Source organism: Nanorana parkeri, unplaced genomic scaffold (assembly GCF_000935625.1).
Source record: "Nanorana parkeri isolate BGI_ZX_2015 unplaced genomic scaffold, ASM93562v1 scaffold77, whole genome shotgun sequence".
Classification (NCBI taxonomy): Eukaryota; Metazoa; Chordata; class Amphibia; order Anura; family Dicroglossidae; genus Nanorana; species Nanorana parkeri.
Genome location: NW_017306345.1, coordinates 1,005,881 through 1,031,157, shown reverse-complemented (window position 1 = coordinate 1,031,157; position 25,277 = coordinate 1,005,881). Strand labels below are relative to the sequence as shown.

General features: G+C 41.3%; 1 protein-coding gene across 5 annotated transcripts in view; it reads right to left on the bottom strand.

Annotated features, from left to right (window-relative positions):
• The window catches only part of PLEKHA6 (pleckstrin homology domain containing A6), a 116,493-nt gene that overhangs the window by 41,506 nt on the left and 49,710 nt on the right, over positions 1 to 25,277 (bottom strand). For 3 of the 5 annotated variants that reach the window (XM_018576821.1, XM_018576822.1, XM_018576824.1), the window contains exons 10-16: positions 18,970 to 19,023; positions 9,793 to 9,870; positions 5,706 to 5,774; positions 5,538 to 5,618; positions 1,659 to 1,808; positions 1,404 to 1,499; positions 623 to 734 (exon numbers count right to left, since the gene is read on the bottom strand). In XM_018576821.1, the coding sequence (XP_018432323.1) occupies positions 623 to 734; positions 1,404 to 1,499; positions 1,659 to 1,808; positions 5,538 to 5,618; positions 5,706 to 5,774; positions 9,793 to 9,870; positions 18,970 to 19,023 (640 nt within the window). The remainder of the gene's footprint in view (positions 1 to 622; positions 735 to 1,403; positions 1,500 to 1,658; positions 1,809 to 5,537; positions 5,619 to 5,705; positions 5,775 to 9,792; positions 9,871 to 18,969; positions 19,024 to 25,277) is intronic. The other 2 variants (XM_018576825.1, XM_018576823.1) reach the window with 2 other exon arrangements.

The following is a 25,277-nucleotide window of genomic DNA, read 5'->3' as shown; positions in this document are numbered from 1 at the left end:
AGCGAAATTCAGAATACATGGAACAGGTACAGATAGTACACCCGTACTGGTGGACGGGAAGGACCGGTCGCCGAAAGGTAAGTATAGTGGGAGGGAGATTTGTGCGGGTAATTCCTTTTTCCCAAATTACTTGGGAAAGTGAATATACCCTTTAGGGTTGGTGCAGACCTGCGGATTCCCGGGACGTGCGATCGTGTGCGGTTGCATCCGCATGTATGGGGTTACATCTGGGTGGCAATCGCTGAAAAAAAAGGTACATGTACCTATTTTCACGACATACACCGCGCAGTGTTTTCAACCGTGATCGTGTGGGATCGACCGAGCGGTATTGCAGCAGGAAAACGCGCAATCTGCCTGGCACGATCGGCAATGGTGTGCGATTCCGTGACCACCCAGCCATCCGCTCGGTTTCGTGCACGATGACCGGGGCAGTCACAGATCGCACACCACCGCCGATCGCGCTGGCAGTGCCATTATTTTCTAATGGCACCCCAGTCGTGCCAGGCAGATTGCGGTGTTTTCCGAGCGGTAGCACACGATCGCAGTTGAAAACACTGCACGTTTATTCGTGCTGAGTCCCTCAATGAAAGGTGGAGCAATTTGGGTTCATGAACTTGCTTACCTCTGTGTTTGGCTGTGTCTGTACCCCTAGAGGGGTTATTCTTTCTAAGTCCTTCCATTACATCTTGAATTCTCCAGATTTCTCTCTGAATGTGTCTGTTCATCAGCTCATTCTATGGAATCAACAAAAGATATGGAACAGTTTGCTCAGTTTGCAATGATAATTAAAGCTGAACTCCAGCCTTACCTGTAGGCTTGCACGGTGGTCAGGCTCCTTTGCTATACTGAAATTGCTTACTCTGATTTCACTGCACACTATTAGCTCTTCACTATTTTGCATTGGAAGCTGCAGCAAGTCAAATAGAGCCTGTCTCATTTCCAGGCATACAAAATCATCTAGCCCTTTCATCCCGAGCCTTACTTTCTCTAGCCAAACCCTTTTATTAATTGGATTTCAGTCCTTTCCGTCATGGAGGCTCATCATTACATGTGGGCGTTACCTAGGACAATCTGCATGCAAAAACAGCCTGCCTAGGAATGCCCCCTCCTTCTGAGTGAGATCCACCTATCAAGGCAGTTTTATATTTGCATGACACCTCTATAAAGCTGGCCCACTACTTTCATCAGGGCTAACGTCTCTTGAGAAGAGTACTGAGGGATGGGGTTTGAGGTGAAGCACAGAGACCCCATTATGACATCAATAGTTGTAAAATAAAGTATATAATAAAAATGGAAAGATTTTTACAATGTTATTAGCATGTTGATGAAGGGTTAAGGAGAACCAGGGAGGGAAAAATATAAGCAAAATAAACTTTAGCTTTAAGTGACATTCCTTTCCTTACCTGTATGTTAAGATTTAGCTGTTCCCATAAAGCATCATGCAAAGCAGACACCTCTGCTTCTAGGATTTCATATTCCATAGTGCTGGTGTTTAATGCCTGAAAAAAAAAACACTGTGCTAGTTTGCTTGAAGAGGAAAACAATTATAATACTATATTCAAAATTAGTGGTAGACATATACATATCATGCACCGTTAATACATTTCATTGCTAAAAAGTTTTGTATAACTGTTAAAATGGCAGAAAATATATCTTACTGTAGTAGCCTGTGACAGTTCCACACGAATGCTGATCAGCTGGTTCTGTAGAGATTCCTTTCGATGTAATAACTTATCAGGAAAAGCTGTTTGACTGCCAAACATCTCCATCTCCTGGTGAGTTCCCATTAACGCACTCTCCAGACTCTCCTAACAAGGTAATTGAAGTCAGTCAGCAGTGTCATAGATAAGGTCTTTTAAACTAGACATCTTTATTTGCTTTCAAATCTCCCTCTCAGTGGGAGCCTATCTTCTTAGCCTTATAGCAGTACATTATGTTACTGCAGAATTGTAATCACCTGCATACTTTGAGGTATATATTTCAGAAGGATTCACTGGCCAATGTGTCCAGTGAATACTTTACTGCTATTTATCCAGGTGACATTCGCCTGGCATGCCACAGTCACATTTACCGTATTTATAAAAAGCAAATGTAGCAACCAGGGGGGGGAGAGAACTGTCGCTTTTTAAAAAAAAACATGGTGCCCTACCACAGCTAATGAACCTGGAACACCAGGAACGTTGCTTGGTATCCCCATAAAAAAAGGACCAGTGAGCCTGTAGCCTCTCCCCTGCTAAGGTCATATCACCACCTTCAGTATAGGGGATGCTTTGATAGGGGTTCCCTCAAAAACCAGGTGTCCCTCACCTAAAGCATCAGTGTCCAATATTTACAGGCATCTGGTTCTTCAGCACCGTCAATACCCAGGAAGGTCTGTTGGCAAGGGTGAGGGTTTCATTCCCTTGTGAACTGGTTTAAGTGGTCCCTTCTACTCCTCAGTTCACCAGTACAGGTGAGAAATGTTTTACTAATATTTACAGTGAGGCTCCTCCGGCAGCAGGATCCCAAAGCAGGGAACACAGGACTGAGCAAAAGTGGGCTCCCACCATTGGCAATGTTTGAATTGTGTCTGGAACCCTGTGAAAGTTCATTGCCCAAATATGGAATAAGACCAAAATATTAGTAACATTCTAATAATAAAGTATATTTACTATTTACACTGTGTGGTGTTTTATTTTTGTTTACATTTCTTACCCACATGCACTTGTGAACTAGTTAGGCGTTTAAGAATCCCTAAAACCAGTTCACCTGGGAGGAAGCAACCACCTGCCTGGGAGGAGAGGGGTTGGGGGTGCTAGTTTATTAATTCCCCTTCCCCTGTGCCAACATCTCTTCCAGGATATCTGGGGTGCTGAAGAACCCTGTGCCTATCAGTAATGGACACTGGTACATTGGAAGGGGGAGCCCCATTTTGTGTGTGTGGGGGGTACAGCTCTTGGGAATGTAATTTTCACTAGGCAAATGTCCACTACTTTGGCTTTGGTGAATTTTGCACATCACAGCTTTGATAGATATACTGTACCACATTATTTATTTGAACTAGTTAGTATAAAATAAGTAAGAAGTATATTACAATCTATTAACATACACCTATCTCAACTCCCGATCTATTTGCAGTTCATGACCTCTGAATCACAAGCATTTTCCAGTTCCTATTGAAATTTCAAGCTGAACTCCTTTCTTTTAAGGAAATAAACTTTTGAGGGTTATAAACTTTACTATATTTTTTAGGTTTTATTAACTTGCATTTCTTAACCTCGGCCATGTTATTGCTTACCATTGCACCACTTCAGGTAATTTATTCTTTCTTTGCACTTGCTAAGGATAACGTGATCAGAAACTAATGTACCTTGAAATTCAGCTTGTGTCTCTAAAGCTTTTTTTTGGCTGTTTGTCTACCATTCACACTATCCTTCTATTCCAACTGGGGTCGATTTTCTTAACGTCTTAATATTTGGAACTGTAGTCACAGGAACATCAAACTTAGAGATGGTCTGATAACCTTTACTTTTCATATGCTGGTCTATAATTTTCTTTCTGATCTCGTTAGACAATTCTCTCCTTTGCTTTCTCTGTTTCATGTTCAGTGCCATACACACAATGATACCAAACAGCAGACTTTTCTCCATTTGAATAAGCTGACTGTTTACAAGACTGAGGATATGTGTGATACTAATTGCAGAAAACATGGGGGACGTGACTAGCTACTTCATGTGAACAGACATTTGCTCTCCTATTCCCACACGGCATCCTGATTATATCCTGCAAAAGACCCTACTACCTTTCCCTTCTGTAGCTACACTTGCCGCTCTACCATTACAGGTCCCCCCCTACCTAGCTGCAGTTGTTCTGTCTCTCAGCGGAAATGGTGAAGCAAAAAGCGGGTACAGGCCATGCGGAAAGGGGCTCCCAAAATGGCGATGGCAGCATTTAGATTTCTCAGGATGGGAAGCCATCTAGGGACAAGGCTAGTGAGCTGGAAGCAGCGTTCTGTCTGGCACTCTCTTGATCTTCAGGTAGTCGGCGGGTGCAGTCTCCCCTTCAGGCTCCACTGCACCCTCAGAGCCTGCACAGCTGATGTGCAACCAGGCCACAGCACTACCAGACACAGCTGAAGATTGGCAAGAAGACTGCATGGACCCAGTTAGTACTCCTGCCGTACATCCTATCCTGCCGTACATCCTAAGCCACCCAGCGACCATACTGAGAGGTGAAAAGACCATAAGTCCACCGTTACGTGGATTACCCTGGCCACACACAGCAGCTTTCTAGCAATTTCAACCAGCTTAATGAAGGCAAATTACTAGTGGTAGATCTGCCTATATCTGTTAAATTATTTCTGGTATTAAAAGCTACTTGAAAGTGGTGGCATTTAATAAATCAAAATTGTTTGCGTATGCCTAGCATTACGGCAAAGGTTTGGTACTGATCTGTAATTACATACAGTAAAGTTGGTCCGTACCAGTTTACTCAATTACTATTATATTTACCGCTAACATACTGTGGGGGGAATTTATCAAAGCACTTGCGAGTGTTTGAACTTGCACGGAATATATTTGCACCAGATTTATCAAGCTACTGTAATGTTTTTGATAAATGAGGTTTAATAGACTCCAAGAAAGAAGACTTCTAACTTCAGGCAAAAAGCTTAACTGTCGCATCTTGAAGAAGTGGTCATTGGGACTTCTTAAGTTGTGAGTGTTTTCTTAGGTGATGCTCCAGTTTCAGACAGCCCCAAACAAGTGCAGATGAAAACACGTGCAAAAAAGGTGCAAAAAACATGCAGTTGAAAAAGTAGTGCAAGCTCTGAAGAAAACAGGTGCAAAACACGTGCAGTTGGAAAAGTAGTGCAAGCTCTGAAGAAAACAGGGGCACATGTTAAAATACAGATTTGCACATAAAAAAATATGATCTAAGAGGCTTAAACTGTCGCAAGTGCTTTGATAAATTCCCCCCTGTATCTTTTGCAAATGGTTGATTGAAGTAAGGGAAAATTTGGTTTATATTTTATTTAGATTTCTAAGGTTTTTTTTTTTCTTTGGGTATGAAGAACTTTGATTTCAAATGAAAATTAAATCAATTGAATTAATAAACTTATGATACTATAACTAGAAAGCCAAACAAGCAAGAAAGACAGCACAGTGACTTGCAGTACAAAGGTCCTTGGTCTGAATGAAGTTTGTATGTACTTCCTGTGCTTGCATTGGTTTCCTCTGCGTACTCCTGGTTCTCCTCCCACAGTCCAAAGATATTCTGGTCGGTAAATTGGCCCTAGCATGTATGTGTAGCTCTCGAAACCAAACTTGCAGCCTCCTATGGCAGACCCTGGTTACACTCTTGTCGAGTGGGTATTGCAACTCTGGTATGCATTTCAGGCATGGAGCCTGACGTTTGAAGTGCACCATAGATTGCAACGTGGTCATGGTATGGGATCTATGAAAAATTTTGATTATTGTCTTATGTTGTTTCCTTACTTATATTTCCAAACTTTTTTTTATAATGCTTATTTACTTAATGGCGAAATTAATTTGGCTTACCTTCTCAGCTCTAAGCTGCTGCACCAGACGGTCTTGCTCTCTCACTACTTTGTGTTGTTCACACAGTCTGCCCAGGAGTTTCTGCCAGAAGAAGAGCATAATGTCACTGAAGCAGTCAGTCTACATCATCATTGCATGAATGAGACCAGTCTTAACTGATCTACTTACATCAGTATCTTGTTCACTGAACTTGTAGCTCTGCAATGCCTCTCTGTAAGGATCTGTGTATGGAGACACCTAAATGATACAGATATATTTGATCAAACAAAGCTCTTAAGTAACTAGAAGAGCATGCTTTGCTCAACAAAATTCAAAATATGCCATGCACTTTAGGAATTGGGTGACCTAAGTACAAAATAGCCAGATTTTGAAAATATATTTTACAAATAATTAGCAAAATAAGAAGGTTAGTTTAGGCTGGATGCTGTTTGGCATCTGAGCCATTCAACACACTATTTGGTCAAGTGTGCGAGGGGGGATATAGGAGAAAGAGCAAAAAACAACCATGAGGGAGAAAGGCAAAATGGCAGCTTAACATGGCTGGAGAGAAGTGAGATAAAGGAGGTACCAGATAACTGGTTAGGGGGGTTTGTCGGAGGCAGAGAGAAATGTGTTTATTGCAGATAGGAGGGGGAGAAAGGAGTGACAGCTGACCATGGAACACTGGGAAAGGAAGGCTAGTAAATGACTCTGGGGACTGGGGAGAAAGAGGAAGGAGGCTTAGAGCCCGTTCACCCCAGATGCATTCGGGCTGTGCTGGACATTTTTTCCAGTGCAGACCCAATGCAAGACAAGGCGTTACGGTGGGGTGCACTGAAAAAAAAAATATGGCATGCAGTACTGAAGAAAATCACATGGACAACAGGGATGAGAAGCCAGAGGAGAAAAACTGTCAGAAAACACAATGTGACTGTGAAGGGGAGGGCTGGCACAGATGATAAACATACGGGTCTATTCGCTAATCTGCCGAGGTCAGCCGAGTGAACATCCGACCACAAGTGAAGTGAGCGGAACACTGTTCGGCTATTCACTTCAGGCTGGTACGGCTGATTTCAGCCGTACATCGGCTTGCTTCACATGGCTTCTTGTCGGCCGAACATGCTCAGCATGTTCGGCCAACCCGAAGTGCAGAAGGAGTGCGACTCAGCCGATCCAACATCTGGATCGGCTGAGCCGAACCTCCGGCAGGCTACTCAATGCTGTTCCGCCTATTCTTATAGATGCCGAACAGCAGTGGGTGAATAGCTGAATGACGCTGAGCGGCATTCGGCTCGGCTGTTCTGCTCGGTCCCTCAAATAGTTAAAAAAAAGTAAATAGGAAACGATTGTGCGGAGCTAGCAGTGACAGCTAGCTCCGCCCAATAGTTTCCTATTGTCCGGCGGCTCTGCTGCCGTAAAAAAAAAAACGAAAAAAAAAAACTCTCCCGGGCGCTCTGGGAGCCTCCGCTCCCGGCCGCCCAGGAGAGAAACACTGCTTTTTCTTTTTTTTTTTCTTTATTCTGGCACGGAGCGATGTCAGAATAGAAAAAAAAAATAAAAATGTTTTCCCATTGGAATGCATTGCTACATTCCTATTGGCTATTTCAATTTGCAATAACCAATAGTAATTGTGCCCGCCCTCTGCTGATGGAGAAATGCAGTAGAGGGCGGGTACAATGCTAGTTTACTATTGGCTTTTGCAAATTGAAATAGCCAATAGGAATGTAGCAATGCATTCCAATGGGAATTCTTTTTTTTTTTTTCTATTCTGACAGACATCGCACCGTGTCAGAATAAAGAAAAAAAAGAAACAGCAGTGTTTCCCTCCTGGGCGGCCAGGGACGCTGATCTCTCTGCAAGTGGCCGGAGATAGCCAGCTGTCAGAAGCAGGCTGTCGGCCAATGGCTTTCAGCGCGGCTCAGTCGAGCTGATGCATATGCGTTCAGCTCGACTGAGCCGCTCGGCCACGTTTGGGAGCTGTACGGCCTATAGTGAATAGCTTGTACAGCACCCCTTCGGTTCTACTGAACCGAAGGGGTCCTGGGGCCGAAGCATCGGCCAAAGCTACGGCCAGATCCTTCGGCAGCTTCGTGAATAGACCCCATAGTGTGTAAAGTGCTGTGAAAGAAACTGCTACAGACACTCGGCAAAAGGTGCAAAGCAGGGGTACAGAGAATGTGTTGTGATGCGCACATTGCTAAGGAAACAATGTGCCAGGGAACAATGTACAGTGGAGACATAAACACTGGTCCCTACCTGGTTGCAGTCACTACTAAAGCTGGGTATTTTTTTAAATTAGCTTTTGGGTTGAGCGAAAAAAATAAAAAAGATTTCCCCATCCACGCGTAGATGAAGGAATCTCGCGCTGCAGCTGATGTATTTTACAAAATACCTGAAAAGTGCCCGCATCTCATTGCAACTAACACAAGGTCACTCATTTCCTAAAAGTTTTGATTTTTAAATTAGTGGATGGAAAATATAACATGCATATATGCTTTAAACATAGCACTGTGAAGCTGGCTTTCTTTTGTAATCTATCCTGTCCAACGTATATATCAGCCAGTACAATGTTTAATAATTAGGGATGCACCAAAACAAAATTTTTTAGACCGTAAGCGAAAATAAAAAATGTTGTCAGGCCGAAACCGAAATTGATTTTTTTTCCCCCAACCTTTTTAAAACATTTTACATTTTTTATTATAATTTTTTTACTGTTAGGGCTTTGGGGAAATATTAGGGTTCTAAACAGATCTCTGATATTTCTCTTTTAAAATAGAAAAAGAGACTGAGGACACAGAGTGCTAAATCTCTTTTTCTGCAACCCCTATTATGAAGGAACAGTAAGCCTCTATACTTATTGCACCTGTCCTTTCATAAATGGAGGAGATAGTATCAGTTACTATGTCCACAATCATACGATTAGTCCTGATCGCTGAGTGCTTGAAACCCGCTCTCCATTCTGACTTGCCTGTCACAGGAGGCCGAGCAGGGGATGCAGGAGGAGAGCTATGCCTCCTGTGACAGCTGACAGCTCTCTCTTACCCACACCACCCTGCTCGACCTCCTGAAAGCTGGATCCTCTGTGTCCTCTCGGATCCCTGCTGCCTCTGCCGACACAGGTGGGGGAGAGCAGCGGCCATCGCGGGGCAAACAGACAGACGCCCAGCGGGGAGGAGAGAAGCTAGGGATGCATTGAATTTCTGAACGTTATAGCACTATGGGCATTTTGCCCATAATACCATTTTCGGCCGAAATAATTAGGTGGGTGAAATTTCAGTGCATGCCTAGTAATAATATTTTTATAACAAGCCGTAGATGTCCCCTTACCACTTATCTCCCATGGTCAACAAGCACTAAAAGCTACACAAGTGTCCTTTGACATCACCAGGTGCCAAATATAAATAATGTGCTTTGATTGTTCTTCTGGTCCTGATCTTAGTATATCCTATATGTTATATCTGTCTTCTAGCAACCTGTTTCCTTTAGGTTTTTACCACCAGCTCTGATTTGTATTTGTGTTGTATGTGGTGTTTGCGTTTCCTAAATCTGCCTGAACATCTGCTCTAACCAGTGTTTTATTTAATTTAATTTCACCTTTCCACTTCTCCTGGGTTGCCAATCAGCAATGTCAAGCAAGAATGACCATACATGCTGACATGAATTTCTAGTGAAGACTGAACACTCTCTAGAAATATGGCTATGGGAAGTTGATGTCTAACTGCTAACGATGCAAAGGATCTGCACATACCAATAGAAGCACCTAATTATGACTATACATTGTATTATTCATGTAGATGACGCAATGGGGTTGATTTACTAAAAGCAAATAGGCTGTTCACCTTGCAAGGGAATTTGGACTATGCAGGGGAAGTTTCCCCTTAACTTAGTAATTCTTGTGATATTTCACTTAGCAAAAAATACCCAATTATGTGCAAGGGAAAATAAAACAATACTTTTGCGTATAATTGTGTGAAAGAAGTCTGCAGAGCTTCAGCTCATTCACTAAACTAAGAAACTTCCCCTACAAATTGCAAATTCCATTGTAAAGTGAACAGCCTATTTGCCTTTAGTAAATCAATCCCAATGACTCTTCTAGGTACCATAACCTATTTTACTTGTGCATTACAAAATGGCAACTGTTTACATAATCTATTATTAATGTTATTACCAATACAATTCTGATTGCATAAATAGCAACGTCATATTAAATTTCATGTAGGAATGAAAATGGACTGCGTCATGCAGAATGAAGTGACACACTTGAGTGCTGTCTTACTTGCATGAAGATCTGTGCTCTGGGGGAACAGTGTACCATATCATTCACCATGCTGATCAATGTCTCACTCTCACTCATCTGTAGCAGGTGGTGAGGGGGAAATACAGGATGAGGACAAATATATACATAACGAAACTCCAGACACTAACATTTCCTACTCCCACACCGTACTGTCTTAAACTACTGTATTTTTCCGTGTATAAGACTATACTTTTTCATAAAAATATTTACCTAAAAATGGAGGGGCGTCTTATACACGGGGGGCCGAGAGGAGAACCGCGGTTGCGAAACTACCGACACCTCTGCAAACTAGCCTCACGAGTGAAACTTCCGATTGCAGAGACAAGCTAACAGGTTTCCTCCAATCATGAGCCTTATGTGCCCGACGTCAGCTGATGCTGCGGAGAGCCTGTAGCCAATGCCCAGATGCAACAGGGATCGGTAATGTCGGAGCATTCTGAGCCCATAAAATGTCAGAAAACAAAAAAAATACTGGTAAATACCAATACCAGGAAGCGGCTGTCTTAATCTGCAAAATTTAAACTGGATTCAACTAGGACCTGGCCGCATGGTCCCCCATGATAATATACTGTAATATGCATCTGTAGAGAGATATATTGCATTAAAAAATTCCCCACTATTTAGCAGGCTTTCAGCAGATACATTTTCAATTCTTCATTAATGTAATATAAACATTGCAACTGGCTGATACTCAAATGCAGAAAAAGTTATTTCTGGATGGCATGTAAATCCTAGCACTCAGTTATATGTTCTGCTTGATGATGCATGTATGTCAAAGTATGTAAGTAATCACAGTAATGTTTATTAGCATAGTCCTGCAAATTTAGGAAGTAGATGAAATGGTTTGATTAAAGAAAACCCAAAAAGCTGTTGTACTGGGATTGCTATTTCTGCTGAAAAACACATTCACACAAGATTAGAACTTTTTTCTTTTTGAAAACCTACACCTGTGGCAGTCAACGGAGCCATCAAAAAGTTTTTGGACTATGACTATTCCACGTTGAAATCATAACTATATTGGGTCCAACTACAGGGCATTATCTATAATGCAACGGAACACTGTTGGAAGACTGTGACCCTTCACATATGTATGGTTGTCATGATCTGTGTAGAGATCACTGCCTTCACCCTGATCTGCGTACTGGAGCACTGCTTCTTTTAGGAAAGAATGCTTATAAAATAGAAAACATGTCAGTAAGTTAACCCTCTATAAACAATGCAATACTAACTCTGTCTTCAAAATTCTTAAGGGTATAATATGCATAGACCTTAAGTTTTATATGTGTATTTTGGCTTGGGTGTATATTACCAAGGGGTCACAAATCCATGTCTATTACAAATATGTTGGGCCTTCACAGAAAAAAAAGAAAGGTGTTGCCTATTTTAGCTAACCAGTTAAAGACTAATTTTCCAGCTTCCACTAAAATAAATAAATAAATTCCTATAACTCTCCTTGTTTCAAATAGCAAATCTTCTTTATTTATCAGTAGCTTATATACATGTGTCCATTGTCACAATGCCTAAGGCCTCATTCACACGGGTAACCGCTGGTCCGTACAGATGTTTACTGTTTGCACGGCCGTATCGGGCCGCTCCCGGGAAGGACAGGTGCTGCGTCTGATTAAACGCAGCAGCCTGTCCTTCTCTATGGCCGTACGCCCCCCTACGGTCACCCGACCTGCACGTCCGTGCAGGTGTCCGTACTCGTACGCTAACAGGACAGATAAAAATATAATATTAAATGATAGAAAATGAAAAGATTAAGTAGAGAGTTAAATGAGCAACATCCAGTGTCTCTTATTGGCTCACCCACCAATCCACTTATACTAAATTGTGTTGCAGTACCCTGCCCCTTTGGACGTCAAAACCCTGTGTAAGCTCTCTTCTGAAGGTGTTGCAGATTGCACAGGATTGATGGCATCATATTCCTTGTGAAGTGATAATGTTTTGGGCCTGGCAATTATCATACTGAGTGGAAGTCACATGCTTCCCCACACTTGGAAGCATCAGGTATTTGCGACTGCTGAAACGGAGTGGTGGGGGAGGGTGGCAAAGATAAATATTACTTCATGCATTCTCTTAATACATGAAAAATTACAATCAGTGTTCCCATAATTTATCTTATGTCAACCAACTCTTTTTTTAATCCCATTTATAGAGCAATTGGCATGAGTATCAGCACAGTACGTTTTCCAGAGCCATTGCTTCCTGCAGGTGATTCCCCTATTGATGCTAAACACACTGTACTGCTTGTATACTTTTTTGTTTAGAAGGTTTGGGTGGACATCAATGGCTTCTTGTATTTCTTAAAGAGAACAAAGTAAGATTTCCCCCTTTTCTTCTGACAACTCCTATTCCCCAACTGCAGCCATTAGGAATTTTCACTCACTCTCCTACACAGTCTAATAATTTTTTTCTCTGACTCTCTGTTTTAATAGTTTTAATAGTTGTAGGTAAGCACTCAGCTTTAGAACAGTCTAAGAATTATCTAGTCTTTACAATAAATCTCTACAGGGAGGAATGGGTTTCTCTGCATGAAACACACAGATTGTGGTGCTCAGGTTTGTCCTACTAGAGACAAGTGTCATCCAAAAAGCAGATTAAGGTGAAATACCAAGTTGTAGAGAAGAAGCAATGTCTGTAGGCAACAAATGGAATGGGGTAGGAGACATTTTGGTAAAATTGTAACAAAGGCAACCAATAAGAAGGGAGCTATTCAACACAAACAATGCCCAAGACATCAGACATTCACGTTTAGTCATACATGGAAAGTGTACACAAACAGCAAAATACAGAAAGCAAGCTGATGTCTGAATTAGAATAACAAAAGCAAAAAAATTAAAGTGTACTCATAACACTGGCACCCAGTGAAGGACCAGAAAAAAACCCTTTTGCTCTTTGCTGCATAGTAAGCAATTGACAGTGACAGAGAGAAGCGCTGGTTGCTTGTGTGAGGTTGGGGCAAAACAGTTCATACAGTACCTCCCTTCTTAGCAGATTCTCTCTCCAAGGTTCTTGCACAAGCTTTTCAGTCCATCAGTTAAATAGTATACATTCTGGAAAACTACTCAAGAGTACCTTGAACTGTATCAGCAGCTGTCTGTTCGAACATGGCTTTAAAGAAGTGAGGAATTCTATAGTGTCTGAATAAAATGAACACCACTGACAAGCCTGACACCTTGTTGGCATAGTTATTGTGAGATAATTATCAACCTTGGCACTCCAGCTGTGGTGAAGCTACACATACCATGAGCCATTGCTAGACTCTGTCAGCTGCAGGTATGTCTTCCAGAGGCAGACACATGATGGGCCTTGTTGTTTTTCCACAGCTGGAGTGCCAAGCTTGCCTATCCCTGGTCTGGGGTCACATTTCAACAAAGGTTTCCATCTAGGTGTGCTGCCATGTAATGTAAGAGGAAACTTACTCTGTTGATCTGCTTTCTCCATTCATTGGGATAAAGGAGAAGAAACACTATTTATATATAAAAAAAAAAAAACTCACATAGCTTATTTGTCCAGCAAAACTGCATGTAAATTCATTCTGTGCGAGTTAACCAGCTGTTGTCAAAATGGGGCAAAAACAAAATGTAATGGAATTGCTCTTCTGGCCAAATTTTCTACAATAGGTATATTCATAGAGCGTGAATGGGGAAAATACCCCATTATGGCTACTAGTTGGAGATGAAGATCATACACTTGAAAAACTTGTTAGTAAGGAGACACAATGTTCAAGAGCCTACTGGAGGGAAAGAGCATATAAATTGATATGATGGGAACAGCAGTGGATATATTTATTTGCTCATTCCCTCCCACTTTCTCTTTAATTGTATTTTGTTACTAACTCCATTTAGAAACAAAAATAGGTTGCATCGAGATTGACAGGCGTTGCATGTTTTCTCTGCTTAAAAATTAAGAAAGAAAAGGCTGAAATGCTAAATAAATCAAAAGGTACAGTGGACCGAGTGAGGATTCGGCTTTGCCTTGTGTGCAACTCCTGGGGATTACTGGGGTAATATATATATATAGTTTATATACTGAAAGGACAATTCTTTATAGCAGTCACTGCTTCCTCAGGTAGAAGTTGGATGGGAAAAAATGTACTGCCGCTTAAGTAATAATTTTTTCCAGCTGCAATACATTTTTAGGGAAAGAACTGTGGATTCTGGTGGAGTAACTATGACAGAACAGCTCCAACATGTAAAGATGAATTATCTATCTCTAGGAAAATGGACGAGAAAATTAACACCTTAGGAGCTCCAAAACCAAGGAAATTGTATTCTATAAAAGAGCTGTACAGCTTCCTTCGGCTAGACAGTAAAATTGGCTTCTACCCTTGTCATCATAGGTATCACACATACCCTGTTCTAGAGATACATTACAAAGCAAGTTTCCCTGTCAGAGTGACTTACTATGTTGTATGCAGGCAGGCCTGGGCTGGGCGTAGGATATCCAGTCTAATGCTGTCTGTATAGTTCCAAACCAATGTTAGTCTCAGAAGTTCCCAGAGACCGAAGAGCTAAGAGGATGCTGGCCGGGTCCTGTGCAGCATTTCTTATGTAAGTAAACACTGCTTCCACCAATGATAGCAGAGCACCAGACCACTGGCTAAAAATAAGGGGCACAGACCACTGACCACTAACAAGGAGCACAGATTGCTGACCACCAATCAGGGGCTTAGATTACTGACCACCAGTGAAGGGCACAGACCACTGACCACAAATGAGGAGCATATACCTCTGACCAGCAATGGGAGAAAAGACCGCTGACCAGAAATATTTAAAGCGGACTTTGCAGTTAAATGTCCAGGCACTCTCACCTTGTATAAATCACTAGCAGAAAGTACATCCACAATGCTATCTGTGATTTATACCTCCCTCACTGTAGTCTTCCACATCACTGGGCATGACATCACTGTCCTCCTGTGAAGACACAGGGTAGCACAGAGCAGACACAATCCCATGAGAAGACACCCCAGTCCATTGAAAGAGCTTCTTTGGCTGCTCTGTAATACCCAGGATCTAGTTTGAAGGAGTGTGATATCACACTTGCCTAGCTGTTGCGGGTGGAATTCGAGGGCTAAGGCAAGTATAGTTCTAACTTTTCTCTTCACAGGTACATTTTGCTACTACCTGCTAGTGATTTATACAGGGGAATAGGGCCCAGACAGTATAGGAGGACCTTGCATTGACCCATGCACTTCGATTGCTGCACTGTATACTCACTGTTGTACACTACATAGTCGTTACTAGTGCACTCTATGTACTAAATAGTTCTGATCACTAAACTCTATACGCTATATAGTCCACACTGCTGAACTCTAAACACTATGTTGCATGTTACATAGTTCACCATTGCACGCCAATACACCTGTTCCTCGCTGCACCTTCATACACCTGTTCCACCGCTTCACACCCATACACTGGATGTTTTCAATCGTCGATTTTAATCGACTAAATCGATTAATTGTTGCAGCTCTAGTCTTGACATCTGCAATATGTGTGCTATGTTGTGGGTAGCTACAGATGATGTTGCAAATTTATTGCTAGTCAAGGCATAATCTTGAATGCTTGGGTTAAATTAAATTGTTCTCCATTTTAAAGTTTTGAAGTAATTTTGCCATGTAAGAGCAGACACCCCATGTTGCCCGCTGTTACTTTTATTACTGTGCAAAACTTTATAAATTACTCATAAAATGGAAGCACAATGTGGAGAAAACACTGGGGTGTCCAGCAGTGAGTGGATAGTGTTATCTCCTCTCTGTTTTCTATAGTCCCCTAAACATACATGGCAAATAGAATGCCTCATCCATCCAGCTGATCTTTAATATGTTTTAACAAACACTGGCAAAAACTACAGCCACAAGCTTGTTCTTTCAAGCAAATTCTGACACTAACTGCATGACTAGCAGTCCCATGGTTTGAGAGACTTATCACACTTTGTAGGACCTGGAAAGTAGCAAAGGTGCAGTCTACCTTGACACAGTCTGATATACAATATCCCAGCAGTAACGTAAAGTGAATCAGCGCATTCATTGAAGGAAAAATGCAAAAGGATTTCATAGCTGTAACTTAAAAGATATCTAAACCCAAGATAAAAAATGTTATATATTAAAATCTACCAGTCATTCAATGTGGTGGCTGCATACATTTTATTTTTAAGGCTAAGTACATGTTCTTCAAGTACATATAAATACCTACTGATTTTGCCAGAATGTAATTAATCATGTAAATTAATTTGCACTGAGATGATAAACCAATGTTCTTAGCTTTCCCAGTTATCTTCTGTGAACAACAGAGCATTTCCTCCCTATGTAATAGAGAAGTTGAGGCATTTGTAGTCCAAATCAGAAGAGCAGCTTAGGGTGACAATGCTGTTCCTTTATACAGTGCAGCAAATGAGCGTTGTCATTTTAGGGGAGGAAATGTGTTACTGGCAGTAAAATATGTCACCAGACACTGGTGATTACTTCTTGGATTCACAGCTCGGCACCATTCTATAAGGGGTATACCGGCCAGGAGTCCGTTGGGATATCTACAGGGTTACTGCCAGGTTTATCACATGAAAATAAAGGAAAGGTGAAACTAAAGCAGTCACCAAATTTAAGGTGCAAAAATATTTCATTTTTGGGATTAGATAGACTTTAAAGCCCTTTAAGCTTACCAATGCAGTAGAGTTCCTAGGGGGGAAAATGAATGAGTACAAATACTTACCTTATGTCTTGCTCCCATAGGCTTCCTCCTCTCCAAGCAAACTAGCAAACTGCCCCACTAAGCTGCTTCACTTCACTGCCTGGCCAGTTGCAGCTCTCTGACATCATCATGCACAAGCCACCAAAATATGTAAATTACATAGTCTTCCGTAAACTCAGGCAGAGAGATATTAGCAAGATCTATGACCTAAGCACACCATTATGGATTAAAGTAGGGGTGTAACTACACTCAATGGGGCCCTATAGTAAAATTTTAATGGGCCCCCAAGTGACCTCTTTCTGTTATACCTGCACTCAGTAATGAAAGCAAATTTGTCCTTTTATTGGACAGAGGCGTCATAGAAATCAAAAGAACCGACGTTTCGGGGCCGCACCGGGTCCCTTCATGTTTTCTGCCTTGAGGAAGTGACCCTGTGCGGCCCCGAAACGTCGGTTCTTTTGATTTCTATGACGCCTCTGTCCAATAAAAGGACAAATTTGCTTTCATTACTGAGTGCTGGTGATTCCCTGCTTTTTCTGTGTCTGCACGGCGCCATCCGTGAACCAATATCACTGCGAGCACCATCCTTTCTTACCTGGCCGGGACTGTTGTGAGGTGTGCCGAGGGCTCCCCCAATGATCTATTTCTGTTATATCTGGCAACTGGAACAAGATTGTTATTGATCCTAACATAAAGTATGTCCAAATTGAAGACAGGCAGCTGGAAAACTGTAAACCTATTCAGTACACTTCTAGGGCCCAATACTGTGAATAAAAGTTGTCTGAAAATATCAGCAGTGCATGGAATTAATTTTTTTCCTTGATTCTCCAGCTAGCTATACAGTAACTCACCAGTATTTTTCAGCATCAACTGATCTCTGTTGGAGTATATAATCTTAGGACTTTGGTGAAAATTCTAAGCTATCCCACCCCTTTTACCTTCCCAGCCAGCACGTGTTTAACAGTACACACACACACACACACACACACATATATATATAGATAGATCTATATATATATATATATATTGATATAATTGTTAGTGCTTCTATGCACAATTACACTGTAAACGCACCACTTTTTAACCTGTGGCTCTTTTTTTTTTTATAATTACAAATGTTTCAAATGTCATCACTTTTAAGCTGAGAAGACACTCAGGAAATATTCAGCCTCAAGAAAACTGTGTTAGACATACAGGGTTAATAACAAAGAGCTGGTCAGGATTAGCAGAAGCTCCGAAGGCAGTAAATTTACTCACATAAGGGGGGAGAATGCACAAGAGATCAGTCACTAGCAACAGAATGATCCCAAAGCATACCCCTGTGCATCTGACCTCAGCTCTTCTGCAATGGTGACATCAGAAAACGTTCCCATCCTCAGGCCGCAGCTGCATGGGCTGCTATGACTATAGTTATGCTACAACATTAAAGTAGATCCTTTGTGCCACCAACACCAAGTGTGGGCTTCCCTGAGTATCAGAGCCTAAGGAACATCTAGCCTTCACCTGAAACATTCACAAGCAGTTAAGGGTTTCAGTAAATGATGCTCTCAAATAATGGTCATCAGGTTTGTTTCAATGCTGACAGCTGGCATGCAGGTAGAAGGCTGAAATAAGGCACCACGTCAAAAGGCAGAAGCAAGTTCATAAGCAAGCAGTAAATATTCAAGATGGCATTTAGGCAGAATAACTGCACAAGAAGAAGGTAAGTAACATAATTCAAATATGGGGCTAGAGTTGGAATGTAAATGACTTCAACAACTATGGCTCAGAACACTGAAGCAGAGCAAAGACTGTGGTTTAGGAGGACCTTTCTGCTCAGTACTATTCCAAGGCACCTGGCAGGTAATGCGGGAAGCCTACTTTCAGCTTGTTCTGCTGCATTTAGGGGTTCCTTACAACTCAATAAGGTTACATAAATTAATAATCAGGGCCTCTAACACCAAGAGTGAGACATGTTCTTAATGGCTGCAGTCAATAGGTGGAAATGGTATCTCAATTACATGGAGCTCAGATCCTGAAGCCCTCAAGAGACAACAATGCAGTGGGTGATTCACATAAAGTTAAAATATCACTTTTACATGGTCTTAAAGTTTTAAAGCCCAACTCCAGTGAAAACATTTTTTTTTTATGAAGTGGGAAAGCACTAAAGGTTTTAATTGATGTCTGACTCCACTGAGTAGATTTTCTCTATTAGCCTATGACACCAAAAGTAAGACAAATTGCAGAGAAGGGGTTACCCTGACATGATAACACAGACAGCAATAAATAAATAAATAAAACACAGAGTTCTAATTTTTCCCGACTAGAGCTGATCTTACAGATCATATTATTCCAGTGGACTTTTACAAGTGATTTATTCTAGAACACATAATCAGTTATTATGAATGGGGTGAAATATCATTATATGTGACAAAAGTATAGTCACATAGGGTAAAAAAAATGATGGAATGCAGCTCTGACATCATACCTGCTGATCCAAAAAATCAAGGTGCCTCTGTAACTGCAGATCTAAAATTTCATCCTGTGGGTAAGGGGAAGCAGCAGCAGGAAACAAACAAGTATTAAAAATGGAAAGCAAAGCGCAAGGCAAGCAGTGAACTTCTATCCAAACAACTGGTGACAAAACAGCTAGTCCTACACAAGAGCTGGAGGACCCTAAGGGCCCATTCACACTGGCATAATGCGTTAATCACAGGGTTTCATCTGATTAATGCACAGCACAGTGCAGCACACCTACCGTGCGTTAACATTGCAGGAGGTGAGTTATGTTGTCAGTCATTGGAATGGCACTGCAAACGCCCATTTGCCCGCAATGCACTCAATTGCGCTGAAACACAATACTGTGCACTGCGTTGCAATTAAAAGTAGTGCCTGCTCCCGCATTGTTAATGCACGTTAGGTGCGTTGCACGATACAGTGTGTGTCAACGGTTTTCATCAGTGTGAATGGGCCCTAAATCCAGCAAGTTGCAGAGATTCATGCTTAAGCAGAGAAGGAAAAGTATCATGCAATGCAGAGTATTGAAACAAAACAATCACACTACATTTTACACAGATCTTATAACATATGACACATGATATCCATGCAGAATGTAACAGAATTCTAATCATAACACAAAAGATGATGAGGAGGGTGATGTGAAGAGCATGGATTTATACGTCATATTACCATCATCATTAACAACATTCATTATTGATATAATTATTAGATAGAACTACCAACCAAGAAGCAATTTGTTAGGTTAGCCCTGTGATGAAGGCTGGACCTAATCAGCAAATTTTCTCCAGATGCCAGGGGGTTAATAGAAATGTTTATTAGAGGTCTGTAGATACATATTACCCTGGGTTTCAGTGAAGGGAGGACCGGTTGGCCACACCCCAGTTGTATTTGTTGGATTTGACTGGATAATTAACTTGATAATTCCCAATCTCAACCAAAAAGGAAGGAAGGGGCTTTTAAGGCCAACATTAACTGACCCAAATGTTAAACAATTATTCGATCTTTAATAAATATTTCATCTATAAAAACACCAATACTCTTAAACAAAATCAATGTATAAACTAGGTTTGGTGGTCTCCTACCTCACTAACTACTATAAGGCAGCCTTTTTAGCTCCCTTAACTTTGCTGAACACCTCCACTGAACTTCCTCTTGGGGTAACCCAGGACATGGTAAATTGCCATCCGATCCCCAGTTTCTACCCAAATGTTAATGACATGGGACCAGTAATAATCTACATAACACACTAATACACTCCCATTCACTGCACAAATAGATAACTATATTACTTTAGGTAAATATGAGCAAGAGTGTTCCTAAAATACCCAAGGCACTTCTGGGCACCTAGACCAAAATATTTAGGAATTTGTAGAACAAGAAAAAGTGACAGTTTTTTTTTGCTCCCTAAACCATCTCTTCTTTCTCTTTGCAGTCCTTCCTTCTTGTGTCTCTTTCTGCACTCTCATCAGACTGAGCCGTTGATGCTCTGGCACCGTGTTGACAGGGTTCCCAGGTCAGAGTTAAGCACTCATGTTAAGGTGCGTTTTGAGATCCCTGCGGAAAGAACATACAAATTCTTGCATCCCAATCCCAAATAAAGCCGCTGTCACCCATTACAATTAATGAAAAGGTGACAGCAGTGGTTGACTGCCACTACGCTGCTTCTTCCTTCCTAGCTTCTCAACTTCCTAGCTGCATGAAATCGTATCACATACGATTACATGCGGAGTGCTGGCGAACTTGAACGGGTGACAGCGGCTGCTTCTAAACGGCATATTTGGGATTCCTGCTGCAGGAATTTGTAGGTTCCTGCCACAGGAATCTCAAAACACACCTTAACATTAGGTGTGAATGAAGCCTAAGGGAATATGTAGAGGGGCGTTCTAGTCAAATGCTGCATTTTCCATTTGAACGCATGCAGCTGTGTTAAAATAGAAAACAATGCATTTGACAAAAAGAGGCTGCATTTGACCTGCTTTGCTTTCATTTCAATATGTATTTGTGACCCTACAGAAGTCATTTTATTGATGTTAAATAAAAGGATTTTTTGATATAACTGTTTCAGAACATTTTGCTATCATACCACGAAAATCCCTATTTCCTGACCATTCTATGGCAGCATATCAGTGGGTAGCCTCTGCCCTCAGAATTCCCTATAGGACACATTTTTTAATAATTTCCACATAATAGGTTACCACAGTGGTCATTTTCTGTTCTCCTGTCCATAGTATGATTCTGGCCGATCCTCCTGCTCAACTGTGTAAATCAATGGTGGACCACCAGGTCAGGCACCTTCCTGGTGAAGTTTCTGTATCTGTGTGTCCAATAGGGAATAGGGGAATCTGGGGTAGGCACTAGGAATCCACTTTGTACAGTGCCATTAGAAGAGGGACCCATTCCTTGCGGTTTCCCATTGATAAAGGAATGGTAGGGCATGCCACTGTGGAACGCGGGAGTGAATCCCGTGACACTTCACAGGAGATAGCCTGGGCCGCTGAAGGATCCTTATGAGCATGTGGGGCATCACTCATCTAATTCAATTCAGTACTGTTGAACACAAGCATGCTTTCCCCAGTGAAGGCAGCACAGTGTCGTCAAAGGACTTCTGAGTATCCACAATGTCTCTGGCACAATTCTCTCATTGTCCCAAATTTTTCTATTTGGCTGTCTTATTATCGCCTATGTCATCCAAATGAGAAGGTTATGACGTGGTTCTGTTTGTTTTTAACTAAATACGATTTTAACGAGATGCATCAATAAAATGTTGTAATTTTTACACGGTTGTTGTCATATTTCCAACATAGGGCGACTCAAAAACCCCTCACTAACTTTCTTTTTTTTTTAATTTCATACAAAATAGCACTCAGACCTATTTTTTTCTTTGTTCCCAAAGTGGCCATGGTCTATCAAAATAATCAGGAAATAGTCCTACCTTCTAATTAAAATGCAGAGGTGGATGGTCCTCATAACCTGGACTATGGTCAAATCTAAAAACAGTACATTTGAGTCACAGGTTCCGTGGAGAAAATGGAAAGACTATTATCATCCCTTTAGGGAAAAATAAAGGTAGAGAAGTATCTACTAGGATGATAGCGGGATGGATTGTGCGGGTAGTCAATGATGCTTAAAAGGAACAGTGCTTTTCAGTACCGGATGGGGTCACCACACACCCTAACAGATACACATTTATGACAAGGGCTTCGGCTTCCACGGTATCCTTGGATACAGTTTGTAAAGCAGCCTCTTAGTTGTTGCCTCAAACTTTCCTTTCACACTATAGGGTCAAACTGCCTTTTTTAACAACAGTAGTCTTTAGATGTTCAGTTTTGGTATCCACCTCTTCATGTAATCAGCTTTCATGTTTTTTGGCACCCTCCTGTTGTTCCTCATATGCTGCCATATAATAATCAACAATAAGAAAAAACCCTATCCAATACCTACCATCTTTTTTTTTTTTTTCCTGACTCACTCCATGGCAGCACCCATGTGCCAGGAATACACTAGTCATAGAACACTAAGGTAAGCTAATAAGTGGGTTTTATTAAAAGATCTATTGGGTATTCAGGAGGTGGAGAATACGCAATCATATGCTGCCATGAAATTAGTCAGGAAATAAAAATCACAGTAAGTATTGGATAGAAATTTTCTAAAGCTGGTAATGATTAAAATTTTCGTGTTTGATTAATCAAATTTTTTTTAATCGATTAATTTCGATTAATTATTACGCACATACAGATCCAACTACATTGGCCTATACATGGGGTCCATGGGAGAAGAGTTAAATTTAGCATAGCATGAGTCACTGAGCTATGCAGAATTTTTATGAATAGGATTGTGTTATAAACATTATCTTTTTGATATTTCAGTAAAAGTTTAATGATGACATTGTTTGGGCTGGTGTGTCTTTTTTTGCTGGAACTGGAGCACTGAATTTGGGTACAGTAATGACACAGGGCTTTGTCATAATAGAAATAAATTTGGCAAGCCATGCTGTCATGTTCATTTCAATATTTAAAAAAAGAAATACATTTCCAGCAATTTTCCCTGATGCTATTTAAGCTGATTTCTGGGACACCCGTCCCCATCACATACAACCACCCTTTAACTCATACCCCCACTAACTAATTGCTGGGTTTAGTTAAAAAAAAAAAACCTACCTAAAAGCCCCTTTTACTTATCTAAATTTGTGGTCATGTGACACTTCGGAATCTTCTCTTCGTCGGCTAACAAAGGTAAGGGGGGAGGAGTCCAGTGACGTCACGGACATCAACGTCACCGGACTCCTCCCCCTTCCCTTCGTTAGCTTACAGAGCCACTTGCGGATGGGGGGAGGAGTCCGGTGACGTCGATGTCCGTGACGTCACCGGATCTGCGACGGGACTCCCGGAAGACCCGGAAGCCGGTGGAGAGGTGAGTACCGATCAAAAATAGGCAGCCCCATTTCTAGATAGGCAGAGCCAGTTGTCATTCACACAGTTGGGTCGATCGACAGTAATGTCGGGATCTGTCCTGGCTGCGGTGGTCTCAGTATACCGCAAGCTGTAGCTCGCGATATTCTGAGCTTTGGTTCACGGGAGGAAGCTAGTATATGTCCTCCAGTGACCCTTAAGAGAACTATGGGGAAAAACACTTACCCCATAGTTCTCTTTTAACTTGCATTCACCTAATTATGTTATAAAAAATAAGATGCTGGTGATACAAAACCGACTTTGGGAAAAATCTGTTTTAAGACATATGGCCCTTAAACATGCTTAGTAGTAATTTTACAAATAACATGGCAGGAATTAATTTGAAAATCACTTTCATCATTGCTTAAAAATAGGAATGGACTTTTATTACTAGCATGTAGGCACATTTGGCAATATGTCTGTGAAGGTTCTCATTCATCCAGGTCATGGTATATATGTAAAAAAATAAGTCAAGGCAACTGGACTTGTATTTTTCTTGAAGATGTTTCGCTGGTCATCCAACCAGCTTTCTCAATTCAGAATGACTTGCACAAAAATTCTCTGAGAATAAATATGGTGAATGTTGGTCCAATCCACATAATCTGTTCACCATATTTATTCACAGAGAATTCCCAGAAATATGTTCACCATATTTATTCCCCTGGAAAAGCACAATCCCAATGCGGGCATGCGGCCTGGTATGGCAGGGGGAGGGGGGGAGAACCAGGCACCATGACCCAGGTCATGTCCCTGAATGTGGGCGAAATTGATGTAAACATTCAAGCAAACGACAGCAGTGTCCTGCAAAGGTTAACTGCTACTTTGTGTTTAGGTTAAAAAAAACAAAAAACAAAGATTTACTCACCCAAACTCTCCCGCTCCTCTGCAGCGGTCTAAGGTCCAGCAAATCATCACATCTATACACTGTGCATAGATGTGAGGATACTGAGGAACATTTCAATCTGCTGCGGAGCGGATAGGCTGTAGAGAATGCCATGACAGCTGGCCAGCTCAGAACTTTGGGTGAGTAAATCTTTTTTTATCTTAGCAACTAGATAGAAATGAGCACTTAACCCCTGCAGTGTAGGGGTAGCAAGGGTTAATACAAAAAATCCTGGGGTTCTGCTGGAATAACAAACGTCATAAGAGAACCCTTCTGTTAACCCAATTGTATATATGGTATACAAATAAACAGCATAACTATGAGATAACACGATACACTGAATACATTTATTTTCTTCTTCCTGGACAGCACAAGTAGCCATGTCAGAACATTCTACAATAGCAAACGTTTTATAGCTATCACTAAAGGGAACTAACATGTCTGTCCACATGAATGTGTACACATCTAAAAAAACTATTACTTATATAAAAACATTTTAACAAAACCCCATGATATAGACTCTTAGGTAATATTCAGTTTTGCATATTACTGCAATGATGAGATACTGGTGTTGATTTACTAAAGGAGTCAAGGTCATTAATTAAGGAAAGTGTATGTTCAATCCGAAAAAGGCAGTTCTCCAGACTCAGCTGGGGAGTGCTAATCCATAAGTTGCTAACATTGGCTTTGTAGCAGCTAACAATCCTGATTGTAGGGAAAAGTATGTACAACAAAATCTGATGTATAAAGGAAAAAAGGTTAGATTCTCTCAGAGCAGAAAGAAAAATATCAATCTCCTCAGGACAGTCGCAAAACACTGAGACTTGCTGGGAGCTGTTCTTTACAGCTTTGCCAGAGTCCAATCTCCAGAAGATGGCAGTATAACCCAGCGGTCTAACAATACAATTCTGTGTCCTGTTATATACTATTCAGAAAGCCTATTTT